This window comes from Babylonia areolata, chromosome 22 (assembly GCF_041734735.1).
Source record: "Babylonia areolata isolate BAREFJ2019XMU chromosome 22, ASM4173473v1, whole genome shotgun sequence".
NCBI lineage: Eukaryota > Metazoa > Mollusca > Gastropoda > Neogastropoda > Buccinidae > Babylonia > Babylonia areolata.
In genome coordinates, this window is record NC_134897.1 from 7,054,574 (window position 1) to 7,068,648 (window position 14,075).

Below are 14,075 nucleotides of genomic sequence, written 5' to 3' on the forward strand. Positions count from 1 at the left end.
TAAGGGGGTGGGGGTGGGGGAGTGCAGGGGCACTGCTCTGTAATGAAACGTTCTCACTGGGAAGAGGCTGGGCAGCCTGAATTTCACAGTGACAAATAGTATAATGCAAATTTCACAAAGAAAAATCTATTGTGACAAAGTAATATAATACAAATTTCACATACAGAAATCTGTTGACAAAGAGTAATATAATACAATACCAAGTGTTTTTAACACACCATGCGTTTTCACCTGCACGCATGGGAAACGTTCAGTTATTTCATACCAATCTTCTTCTCCCTCAGTTTTAAAAAGCCAGGTTTGTGGTGTTGTTGTTAATGTTGTTTTAACACCACCCTCTACTGGTTACCAGTTTGGTGGTCAGTTGGTGTCACCAATCTGATTTGACTGCAAAATGTGATTCAAGTGTGTCTGTGGAGCTCGCGATTCAAATTATGCTTTAAAACGAATTCAAACACTGAACAAGCCAAGTTCCACACATGTATTTCATACATATTTATTCATACATACTTTACAGGAACCCACACACACGCAAACACAGGAACACATACTCTCGCTCACACTTGCACTGGGTCCATCCAAGATCAGTGCCTGACCATCTGTATCTGTTTAACAAAGGAAGGACTTGAGGGAAGAAAGAGAGAGAGAAAAAAAAAAGAAGCATCTTAATTGTAATGAAACACAGATCATTAACCACCATAAAAAAAAAGGGGGGGGTGGGGAAGGAAAGTGCATGTGGTTATCATGAACATTGATACCGTAGGACAATGCTGGCACAGGTGACCCAAAGAAATACTTTCACACTGATACACGTGTACATTTACACACAATACAAATGAACTAAAGACGCAACCTTCTTCCCCAGCTTCCCTCCCTCCTCTCTGGCAAGACCAAGCATTGTGTGGCACCGGCAACTCTGCATCACGGACACTCCACCACGCAACACCCACCACACCTACACCTTACATTGCATGCCACGAGTATATTTTGGAAATATAGTAAAATAGCAATGAACAATTCACATACATACAATAAATAAAATGTTTATAAGTTGGAGAACAACAACGTACTCACATATCATTTCAACTGTTACCATCAGTCCTCGACCATTTGGAATTACCAAGTGATCAAGAGAAGCGAGTCTTTGTGAGATTACGAGAGGATCCACCCACACCACCCACATAGGACAGCACCCACAGCGCCTTTCTCACTCACTCACACAGTGACCAACTCGCATAGGCACACCATCCAGAAAAATACTTCACAACTTGTAATCTGAACAATCAAGGCTTATTATCAAACATGTGTCTGGTATGGTCATCATTCATGTCAAAGTTCCGCAAAAATCCAACAAAACCATTCAAATGAGTTGCATGACATGATGGCAACACAAAATTCCCCAGCCTCCATGGCCAACAGTTAACAACACACAGCTGTCTAAGTCGGTGAGGTAACACTGTTTCAAAAGATCTGATTTACATTAACATGAATAAATAAACAGCAAATAAATTACACTGTTTAAAACTTTACATGATCTAACAATGACTTCCACGTTACAGCTCTTAAAAGATGAACCATTTGTAAAACATACGTGCCATCATTCTGGAATTCTTAGTCCCCCAGCCTTCCCAACACCTCAGCAAGTGTGCAATCCCAACATAATAACAGACTCATATAGTGTTAAAGAAGACTTATATTCACACATTAACAACAAGTGTAGCTAAAATCTGGTGCACTGTGATTTCTTCAACAGTAGAAAGTTTAGACACATGGCATCACTGCAAGAGAGCTGCCAGTCTGGATGGCCAAAACGTGTCACTTGAAACCAGCTGCTCTAAATTTTTGTGCTGAATCTACATGAAATCATTTTCCTTCGGTCTATCTACATTTTTATGCTGTGTACAGACCATGTATGAAGGTAGATCTACACAATTAGCTATGTATCGGTTGTTTGAGTTTGGTTTTTGCTTTTATTGTTTTTGTTCAATAACAGCATGGGTTTTTTTTTAAATATAAAGTTAAAATACTGTTCAATAACAGTATGTATAATTATAATTTGTTTAAGTACTCCATGTAATGCTATCCACTTCATATTCAGATGCTGAAACTTCAATGTTAAAACCATTTCCCTCTCCCCCACAACAGTTTTGTCACTGATGTCAATGGTGAAGACAACGTGCAAATGATACTAACACACACAACATGTATCCAGCAGACAGTAACGGGAACCTTTCCAAGTATCTTCCACACAAGAGACCCAATGCAAAGCGTACAGTGCTGAAGACGACAATAACACTGTGTAAATTTGGGAAAACTACCAGCCATGGGAACTATACACGAATACCATATAAAAAATATTTTTTTTAAAGACAACGGGGATGAAAACAGGAAATATATCAAATTCTCTCTTACTTCTTCCCTACGGACACTGAACTTCATGTTGTATCACTTTCCCTTAGTCTTTTATTAGATGGCAACACAGGCAACAGCAACTTCAATGTCCACTACAAACTCCCACAGCACAAACTACAGAACTTGAACATTTCTAAGATGTGTGTCGCAGTGATACGTTTTGGTCCAACTGACCAGTCCAGCAATGCATCTGTCACCCACAGGTTTGTTGGGTTTTTTTACGAGAACTAAATTACGAAAAATGGGAATTTAAAAAAATGCATGAATGCAATGGGTACAGTTCACAGGCACTTTATATGTCCACTTGTCCCCATCCCCGCCCTTCTTCAATGAAAACCTTAGCAATGTGCACTGGATCAAGGTGTCAATGAGAACAACAAAATGGATATAAATGCAGAAAGATTTACAAAATAAAATCTTCATTATGAAAAAGTTAACGCTAAGACAGAAATATGAATAAAAACCATTAACAGACAGATCTCTTATGATATATAAAAGAAACTTGGTGTGCAAAATGAAAAACTTTACACTGAATCACTGGCCTTGATAAGATAGCACAGTGACCAGTTTCATTTACATCCCCATCCCATTTCCAGAAAATTACTGTGGATTTGACATGAGTCTGTGTTTGTATGTGCATGCTTATCAGTGTGCATGCATGAATGTGGACGCACATGAGAGTAAGGATAAGCTGACCAGCATGGGATCATTAAAAGAAAAAAAAGAGAGAAAAAACAACACAAAAACAATATCTACAAACTCTCAAGTTGTGCCACAGTGTAAGACATAATTCATAACATTATTCAACCAGTCCATAATTTCATATTCTGCTTTCTGACAAGTCTCCGTCGCTCTCACTCTTGCTCTCTCACTCTCCCACTTGTCTCCCCCCTCTCACACGCACACGCACACACTGACATTACAGGTTATCTTTCTGCATTCCACAAGACAGAAGGCTTGTAGACTGCCACACGAGAGAACTCACTTCACCCCTGCACAATAATGAGGGTAGAGTTTTGAAGTTGTTTCTATGTACAATGAAGAGGGTGAACTGCCCAGAGATCTGGGGGCGAAGGGCTCACAACAGACCACAGGTTGGCACAAGGGCTATGACGGATCCATTATCGCCGTCCCCCCCACTGTCCCACTGCCACACCATCACTCCTTACGCACACACTTCTTGATTGTGCTCATCTTCTGTTTCACACAAACCCAATGCACAGAGTGTTGCACAGTGTTGCATTGACACAGCATATTCTACATTCCTCTGGTTGCTTATGCACACTCAACAATTTTTTTCTTCTTTTTTTTCTTTTTTTTTTTTGTATCCTTTGTTTTTTTGGATGTGTAGATAGATAATTCTTCACAGTGAGAATCACTGGAGAGCCAGTACACAGAATTCTCATTTGAATCTGGACATTCTTCATGACCTAAGATCCACCAGTGAAGACAGACTCCTGCTTCCCTTCACAGACAGAATCATCCTCACTTTAGCTGTGCACTCTATCCATGACAGAGAAGTCAAAGCGCGGCACACACAAATGTTTGCAGGGGGAGAGAGAGAAAGAGAGAGGAGGGAGTTGGGGGAAAAAAGGAACTGAGGCACGTCCAACGTGCTTGGCGAAGTTAGCAGGGTTTTGTCCGGTGTGAGTACGGGTTGTATATATGTCCGTTGGCCAAGCCGTTCATGTGGGAGAAGCTGCCTGAGCTCTTGCTGCTCCCCTTGCTGTCATCACTGGGCGCATTGGCCGAGGTGGGGGAGGAGCAGGCCGAGAAGCGATGGCCGTTGGGCAGTTCCTCCATCATCACACACTCCACAGGAGACCCAGACCCAGACCCCGCCCCTGCCCCTGCCACCAGCTCCGTGGGCCCCCGACTTGCCCCCGCTCCCCGCACCCAAGAGGAGGAGGAGGAGGCCCCGCGGTTACCGTGGGAAGGGGAATGGTGGGCAGAGGTCACGTGACCCACCGTCTGCGGGTCGTGGTGGTGGTGGTGGTGGTGGTGGCTTATGTCCTCGGCAGCCATGAACGGAATGCGTGACTCCTCGTGTGAGTCCATGCCCGCGAAGCCGACATCGTCTATCTCATCCTCGAGAAACTCGTTACCAATATCACCATCGTCCTCATCATAGTCATCGTCATCATCATCGTCCTGGTCCAGGCCAGCGTTGTGAGCAGAGAGGGCGGTGGATCTGGAGTTCTCCCCCTCCCCATCGGCGTGGCTTTCTTCACTGAAGAAATAGGACACGTTCTGAAAGTTGGGGTCCAGGTCTGGGACTAGCTCCTCTATGATGGACATGAAGGTGGGCCGGTGCTTGGGTTTGTACCGCCAGCACTTCTGCATGATGCTCCATCTGTGGGGAGGAACACACACACACACACACACACACACACACACACACACACACACACAGATGTATCACATAAATGTCAAAAATATAATTGAAAAGTGGGTAGGACCTAAGATTCACCATCATGTGAAGAGAATTCCTTCCTTCAGAGATACAAATCTTTCATAAAATGACACGATTTACAAAACATACAAGTATGGATTCAAGCAGATTTTAAATCTATTTATAATTTCATTCCCATGTGATATTAAAGAGCACACAACAATAAAGCTTTAAAATAAACTCATAAATTACATGAAATTCCATATAAAGGACAAAGAAATGATGCATTCAAACCACAGACATAATATTTTTTTTTTAATCTTAATCTTCCAACATAAGCAAAAGAACACTGAAAAACATGAAGAAAATTATAACATAAGAACATCTCATAGAAAACCACCAACACTGTGGTTTTTTTTCTTCACCCCCACCCCTCTTTTTTGACATCTCCCTGTGCCCTGAACCTCCAAGCCCCCTTTAAGAAGCACAGCAGAATTCACTTCTCTGGCCCATTCACATCTATCCAGCATCTCTTGTCCACTGTCTCCCTCCTGCAACCCCCAGGTTTTCTGACAGCACACAGATATGCGTCCCTGATGCTTTGAAAACAGTGGATGCTCTGCATGTTCACTGAACGGGTTGCTGAGACATTCCAAAGGATTCAAGAACAAATACATAAAAAAGTAAAAATCAGGTATCACAGCTTCAGTCTGATGACACTAGGGTTGACTGCTACAGAGAAGAGCTGAACCAGAAACCTGGATGACAGACTGGAAGGTATGCCTACCTTTGCATGTGTGTAGCACAGTGCGGATTTGACTTTTAGAATGTGTACCATTACAGTGACCCTGTTTAGGTAGTACGGGACCCCCTGAAATAGGGCCAAGAGTTTAATACTTTTCACTGATCAGGAACCCTGCATGCTAAGAGACCCCAGTGGTCCCCAGGACTTACACTTTGGGGGGACAGCCGGGTGGCTGCTCCATGGTTTTGCCCTCACTGACAAACTTCACCACCTGTTCATTGGCCAGGCCTTGGTATGGCTGTGCTGCCAGAGTGGCCATCTCCCACATCACTATACCATAGGACCTGCAACACACCTCCTGTGTCACACTGCTGTAAACACATCTCCTCTATCATAATTCTATAATCATAATTCTGTAAACACGTGTGTGTGTGTGTGTGTGTGTGTGTGCATTTGATTTATTTGATGGATGTTCTAATATGCTCATTGTTGTGCAATACGTTATTGTCTTAACGTGTGCATGTGTGTGTGTGTGTGTGTGTGTGTGTGTGTGTGTGTGTGTCTGTGTGCATTTTACTTATAAACACAATTTATTTGATAGATGTTCTAATATGATGGATGTTTTTATTTGTTTACATTGTTGTGCAATTCGTTATTGTCTTAACATGTGCGTGTGTGTGTGTATGCATTTTACATTTATATACAATCTTCTTTTTTTTTCTTTTTTTTTAAACATTGTTGTACACTTCCTTGTCTTTACATGTATGTATAGGGGGATGAGGGTGAGAGGTAAATATTTATATTTTATCTGCTGGATGTTTTCTGTTGGTATACATTGTCGTGCAATACTTTATCGTCTTAATGTGTGCGCATGTGTGGGGGTGTGGGGTTGTTTTAGTCAGCTACTGAGAATTTTTATACACTTGTTTTAGTGTGTTGTATGATACATATGTTCATTTTTATGTTGGTGTCTACAACGAGCCTGTGACTGCACACGTTAATTTCCATGTGGATTAATAAAGTGTTTTTGAATTGAATTTGAATTGAAAGTCTCCTACATCACAGTTCTGTATGACATAAAACATCCCCCACATCATAATCCTGCAAGACTTAAAACACATCTCTCACAACATAATCCTGAAGGATTTAAAACATATTTTCCACAACATAATCCTGTAGGATTTAAAACACATCTCCCACAACATAATCCTGATGGATTTAAAACACATCTCCCACAACATAGTCCTGATGGATTTAAAACACATCTCCCACAACATAGTCCTGTCGGATTTAAAACACATCTCCCACAACATAATTCTGTAGGACTTTTAACACATCTCTTACATTATCCTCTTGGACTTAAAACATGTCTCACAACATAATCCTGTAGGATTTTAAACACGTCCCACTTCATAATCCCAAAAACATATCGCCCACATCCCAATCCTGAAAACATATATCCCACATCACAATCTTACTTCTAAATCAGTCTCAGTGAACTGATACTTATTTCCTCAAGCTGTTGAATCTGTAGCATGCTTACTCACATTACTTCTAAATCAGTCTCAATGAACTGACACTTACTTCCTCAAGCTGTTGAATCTGTAGCATGCTTACCCACATTACTTCTAAATCAGTCTCAGTGAACTGATACTTATTTCCTCAAGCTGTTGAATCTGTCGCATACTTACCCACATTACTTCTAAATCAGTCTCAATGAACTGACACTTACTTCCTCAAGCTGCTGAACCTGCAGCATGCTTACCTACATGATAATGCTGAACCTGACACAACCACCATTTCAACGCACAAAGGCCCTGAAAGCACACTGCTTACCAGACATCAGACATTGTGGTGAAGACGCCATCTTTCAGAGACTCTGGTGCCATCCACCTCACAGGCAACAGACCTTTGTTGCCTTTCCTGTAGTAGTCCGTTTCATAAATATCACGTGTCATACCAAAATCTGAAACACACACACAGGAGGGCATCATGGCATGAAACTTCTCTTGAATCGTTCGTTCATTCAAAGGTGGGTAGGTTTTTGATGATGTTTGTTTTGTTTTTGTTTGTTTTTTTCCATCGGCAGAACTGGTGTAGTTCAAAGTTGCAAGCTTTCACCCTTAAGGCTCTCTTCAAACTTTTTTTTTTTTTTTTTTTTCCCCATCCTATCCCGTCATCTACACCAGTCAGATGGTGCAGCCGCCATGCTACTCATCCTGAGACTGTCATACACAGACACGCCCAAAGTTCATTTGCCGCAGAATGCGAACAATTCTTTCCCACAAGCAGAAAGTTTATATTGAGCAATGTGAATATTATTCCACAGGTACAGGGGAGAACACATCCAGCTTCTTGGTCATCAAGGCCCATCACAAGCATCAGCAAAAGGAACCATCAGTGAACCAACAAGATGAATACGCCTCCTCCCCCCCTCCCCATATCCACTGAGCGATTCTGCCACCTTTTAATACTGGACCTGCCTCTGGAGGACAGCAAAAACTGTCTCCATTATCTTATCCTCATGAAAACTGAAAGATGAAGCTGAAAGCTTGTGACTGCAAAATACAATGCTGAAACCTAGGGAGCATGATGATGTACTGGGCTAAATAAACACCTCATCAGTCTTAATTCTTTTCTTTTTTTTCAAACTACCACCATTAAATCTTTCATAATACTACTTTTTTTTTGACGCTATTTCTGATGATGAAAATACTACTCAGCCAGACACTGATCACACCCAGACACCAAGGACTCACACACACTGGCACCAACTGACCTCCAATTTTGACCACTTTGTTTTCAGAGACCATGCAGTTCCTGGCGGCCAGGTCCCTGTGGACATACTTATTGGCAGAGAGGTAGGCCATGCCGTCAGCGATCTCCCCGGCCATCTGCAGGATCTCCTTCACGCTGGGTGGGTCTCCAATACAGTCCTGAGCACCGCCAGTACAGCCATTGTCAGTCTTCTGCTTTTGTTGTCAAACTATACTAAACCTGGCTTCTATCATCAGATTCAGCACAGCTGAGTATAGCCACTGTCAGTTCTCTTGTTTCTGCTGTCACACTAAACCTGGCTTCTATCAGCAGATACATCACAGCTCTGTAGCTACAGGTATTGTCAGTACTCTTCGTTGTCAAGCTGTACTAAACCTGGCTTCTATCAGCAGATACATCACAGCTCTGTAGCTACAGGTATTGTCAGTACTCTTCATTGTCAAGCTGTACTAAACCTGGCTTCTATCAGCAGATACATCACAGCTCTGTAACTACAGGTATTGTCAGTACTCTTCATTGTCAAGCTGTACTAAACCTGGCTTCTATCAGCAGATACATCACAGCTCTGTAGCTACAGGTATTGTCAGTACTCTTCATTGTCAAGCTGTACTAAACCTGGCTTCTATCAGCAGATACATCACAGCTCTGTAGCTACAGGTATTGTCAGTACTCTTCATTGTCAAGCTGTACTAAACCTGGCTTCTATCAGCAGATACATCACAGCTCTGTAACTACAGGTATTGTCAGTACTCTTCATTGTCAAGCTGTACTAAACCTGGCTTCTATCAGCAGATACAACATCACAGCTCTGTAACTACAGGTATTGTCAGTACTCTTCATTGTCAAGCTGTACTAAACCTGGCTTCTATCAGCAGATACATCACAGCTCTGTAGCTACAGGTATTGTCAGTACTCTTCATTGTCAAGCTGTACTAAACCTGGCTTCTATCAGCAGATACAACACGTTCGTCCTCTGTTGCCTTTACCAAACAATGAAAAACTGAGCTTTACCATCAAATACAGTCCTGTGAACATGTTCACAGCTCTGAGTACTGCATTGTCAGATTTCTGATCCTACTACCAACTTGGCAAAACTCTTGCTTCTGAAGAAAGCCATGCAAAATTCTACCTTGATGTTTTCGTCATTCAAAACATCTTCTGGGATCAAACAGTTAAAATGGAGCATTTCTAAAATTACTTTCAATTTCAACATCCTTATCGTGACTCATCAATGCAGACTGTCTCTCTCTCTCTCTCTCACACACACACACACACACACACACACCATTTATGTCCCAAAACACCAACACAACACAGACAGTGGACAGGAACCCACATCCTCATCAGGTCGATGCATGCGCAGGAAGTTCTTGAGGTCTCCATTGGCCATCAGCTCCATGATGACGAGGGCAGGCTGTCCTTTGGACACTACACCGATCAGCTTCACCACATGGTAACAGTTGAACGTCCTGCAAGAGCAAATCAAATCATATTGCTAATAGCCTAGCTGACCACAAAGGGGCCATTTCAGGGCTGAATACCCCTCAGTTCTTAAAACCTGTCAGAAAGAACACAAAATAATGTGAACAGATTTAATGAAACAACATCCTCACTCATGTCAACTCAATTCATGTAAAACTGGAGTCAAGTAAAAAATCTTGACAAAATAAAAAGATTACCTCACCTTCCTATATGTTTCAGTCTTAGTAAAACTCAAATCAAGTTAAAAACCCCCGATTTCTTTCAGGAACTGGGAAAAAAGTGTTTGGTGGAGAGGGGGGAAGAGAGACATTCTGGCTGCAAGTGCGAGCCACAATTTCACCATCACGCAGACTGACAAAAAGAATCCCCAAAGAAACTTATAATTCATGGAAAACAACCACCACAGACAGACAAAACCAGGCAAAGAGACAGACTACAGACAAGGGAGCTTACGATTCATCAAAACAAATATTACAGACAGATAAAAAGTGATAATGAGACAAAAATTCACAACAACAACAACAAAAACAAACAAACAAAATTCATGATTAAATTCAACTTTGAATGGAAGAAATCAAAGAAGGTTCCTTTGTGGTTGAACTCAATTTGAGACAACTCCATACAGTAGGGTATTAAGTAGAAACAGGTAAAAAAAAATATATACTTTTTTTTTTTTTTTAAAGACAGAAATCACTTCTTACTTCATGGTAGTTGCTTCTTTCAAAAAATTCATCCTCTCTTGATAGCCAGCATTTTCGTTGACAGTCTGCAACACACAACATTGCCAGGATCAGCATCAGCCCCTAGTGACAGATCAATTAATATGGATACTTGTATAACACCAACAGGAGGAGCGGGTGGGCCCATCTTTTCACTGTTAGCCGCGCGAAATTTGGCCAAGCAGAGCAAACCAATAGGCCTAGTTTGCATCAGTTTGACATGGTACAGTATATGACACCAACCCAAGTTCTACACCATTTACAAACAAGGAGTCATTTACACAACAGACTGCCTGCCTGGGTACAGCTGACTGAGAACTGCCTTTCAGCGCTCATTATTCATTTCCTGTGTCATTCAGTCAGGCTACACACACACACACACACACACACACACACACACACACACACACACACACACACTGTACTGCAGTTTTTGATTCGCCTGTTTTACCTATGTTTTCATATGGAGCCGAGATCTGGTTCCCATGGGTTGAAACTAAAACTACCAGTTCATTTAATACAGGAATAACAGATTTCTTAAGTAACTGTATTTCTTTGAAACATCCCCATGAACAAATACATATAAAATTCTGCAAACTGCTTCTGGGGGTACATACTAAAACAATGAATCTGCCAACTCTAGAGGAACTGGGCAGATTTCCAATCAGAATTCATATTGCATGCAGTGTTCTTAGCCACTGGACTCATATTCTGGATGCACATGATCATAGCTATATCAAAAAGGTGAAAATATCCATGATCAACCAACCAGATACAACTGAAAACCCCTGGATACTATTTGTAAAAAATATTCTTCACAGTGTAGGGTTAGGTCACGTCTAGATTAATCAGTCTACATTTAGTAACAGCAGATTAAATTTACTTTACGTCAACAACTAAGAAATAGATACATACAATTTTGGAAACAAAGAAAAACTGAATACAACAGATTAGATTTCTACAACAAAATTAAAAGAGACAATTATCGAATTGAGAATTATTTAACTAATAAAATTGATCCTGCTCACAAACGAGCTCTCTGTAAAGTCAGAATAAGTGCACATGATTTAAAAATTGAACGAGACAGATATGAAAACATTCCAAGAAAAGAGAGATTATGTAATACACATAAAGTCGTAGAGGATGAATTCCATTTCTTAGATACCTGTATTTTATTTAATAATTTGCGAAACCATCTAATTACAACCGTAAAAGAATATAATCATCCATTGGATGTGATCAATAGAAAGATAAATATCCTGAACCCAAGTGATTTATTGAATTGTGATGACTGTCAGAAAACACTTGCCAATATGTTTATCACTGCATGCATCTAAGATGACCGTTTCTTTCTTTGTTGATTATGTTCTTCTGTTGTGTGTATCAATCCTTAAGGATTTTTTTTTTTTTTTACTATAAATCAAGTCAAGTCGAGTCACACACACACTCACACACACATGTTCACACAAGCAGGTCAGTGACACAAACACACTTCCACAGCCAGCCACAGAGAGAAAGGAGCTGTGCCTCTTTACCTTGACAGCCACTTTGTACTCCGGGTAGCCATCCACCAGGTCATAGGCCTTGCCTTGGTACACCATGCCAAACGACCCCTGACCCAGCTCGTTCAACAGCTTGATCTTGTCACGCGGCACTTCCCAGTCATCAGGGATATACACTGTAAATTCACAGCAGTTTGTTACTTACTGTGAGAAGGTAGGAATGTAGATGTATGAGGAAGTGGAAGAAGAAAAAAAGTCTTTCTGACACTCTTCACACTCCTCTATCAGTCATTGAAACGTGCACCACTCTTTAAAATACTCTTTTCACCGTCACTGAAGCAAACACCAGATGTACTGCAGCAACACACAGTCTTGAAGAATCACAATGCATCAAAGTGACATCAAAAGAAAAAAAAAAAAGAGATAAAACTATATGAAAATGTCTACACTTGCTGTATTAGTGAAGCAAAACCACACACACACACACACACACACACATTGCTGATGTGAGCATGAAAGTAATGTCATGGTTACATCTGTATAGGGTTAACCATTTTTTTTATGTGTGAATATAAGAAAAACCTTTCCAGCAAAGTCAAAATACAAGTATAGATATTCCCTTTAATAAAACACTAATAAATACATGCAGACACACATGCACAGGCACACACTCACACCCACACACCCCTCCCCTTTTTCATGCAGCATATTGCCATACTCACAATTGTCAGACGGCATGTATCCTGGGTTGGGTGATATGACAGTCATGTCCTGGTTTGTGAACCTGCAACACCACATACGATAACACCACATACACGCTATCAACCTTTCCTCACGCCCATCCACCTCCTGACCAATTTTGCCCATACCTAAACCAGTTCCAACATCAAGGCCACAGATTCAGAGCAAGTGAGTGAGTGTGTAAGTATATATGAATGTTGTGTGTACATGTGTGCATTATGCATGCATGTGTGTGTTGTATTTTAGAAGAGGGGTTCAGATATAATTTACATGGATTTTGTCTTTTTTCCCAAACTCCCTCTTTTCTCAGTTTTTCTCTCCACCACACTGTGCAGAGTCAGCAAGAGTGCCTGCCTGACTGCAAGGTGAATGACACAGGTGATGAGGCAGAGGGATGACATGAATACACAATGTGTGTGTGAAGCGGAGTAGGGGCAGGCTAACAAGTGGACCCAAGAATTCACAGACAGTAGTTGTTGAACTGTGGCATCCTCCAATGCTGCAGGACTAACCCTGTGCCTCTATCTGTTGGCAATACTGATCGTACTGACTGTGCAGGTTTGTGACCTGAATGGTGGTTTACTCTTTGCTGCACACTGGGCATCTCTATAAGCCAATGCTCGTCTTTCAGTTAAAATTTTGTTTTTTATTTTCATTTTTTAAGTTCTTCCTTCTGAAAGCTCAGCTGTTGTCTGCAGTTATCATTTTTTTTCCCACAACTGGTCTGTCATTTCTCACTTCAAGCAATCTTACTTACTCCAGCCTTTCACCCCTCCATGGGTATTGGCCATCAACAAGAGACTTCTGTCTCCCCCCATCCTGCACCTGTGCCACTAAGCTCCAGATGGGGCCCATCTTCTTGGTGTCTGCCTCGAGGTGTTTCTCGATCAGCCTCCTCTTCCCTTGGAGGTTCTTTATCAGATCCTGTCAGGTGATGCTTAACACCAGTCTTCACAGCACGTGCCTTAGCCATCCCAACATGGTATCTCTAACATTTACTGCTGTACCACTATGTCCTAATATCCATTCAGCAACTTTATAAATTTCATCAGGTGGAGTTCAAGTGTCACAGAAATCTCTCACTCACAATGGGGCTTTCTGCTGTCCATGATTCATTTTAAAAAGTGTTCATCCACAGAGTACAACCATACAGGAGAACAAGACTTCTGAGTCCAACTTACCTGCTCTTTGCAATAAACCAAACAACGATGACGATGATGATGATGACCAGAATGCTGCTGATGACGGTAACGGCTATGACAGCTTCATTGATGGTTTCTGGAGATTCTAAACCACAGAAAAGA

General features: G+C 41.4%; 1 protein-coding gene across 1 annotated transcript in view; it reads right to left on the minus strand.

The window, feature by feature from the left end:
* Nucleotides 1–480: 480 nt before the first annotated feature.
* Nucleotides 481–14,075, minus strand: part of LOC143297352 (putative molluscan insulin-related peptide(s) receptor) — a 49,549-nt gene continuing 35,954 nt past the window's right edge. The window contains 9 exon segments of the mRNA XM_076609657.1: nucleotides 481–4,765; nucleotides 5,759–5,893; nucleotides 7,386–7,515; nucleotides 8,329–8,485; nucleotides 9,664–9,796; nucleotides 10,511–10,575; nucleotides 12,064–12,206; nucleotides 12,753–12,814; nucleotides 13,953–14,058. Of these exon segments, the coding sequence (XP_076465772.1) occupies nucleotides 4,039–4,765; nucleotides 5,759–5,893; nucleotides 7,386–7,515; nucleotides 8,329–8,485; nucleotides 9,664–9,796; nucleotides 10,511–10,575; nucleotides 12,064–12,206; nucleotides 12,753–12,814; nucleotides 13,953–14,058 (1,658 nt within the window). The 3' untranslated portion in view covers nucleotides 481–4,038.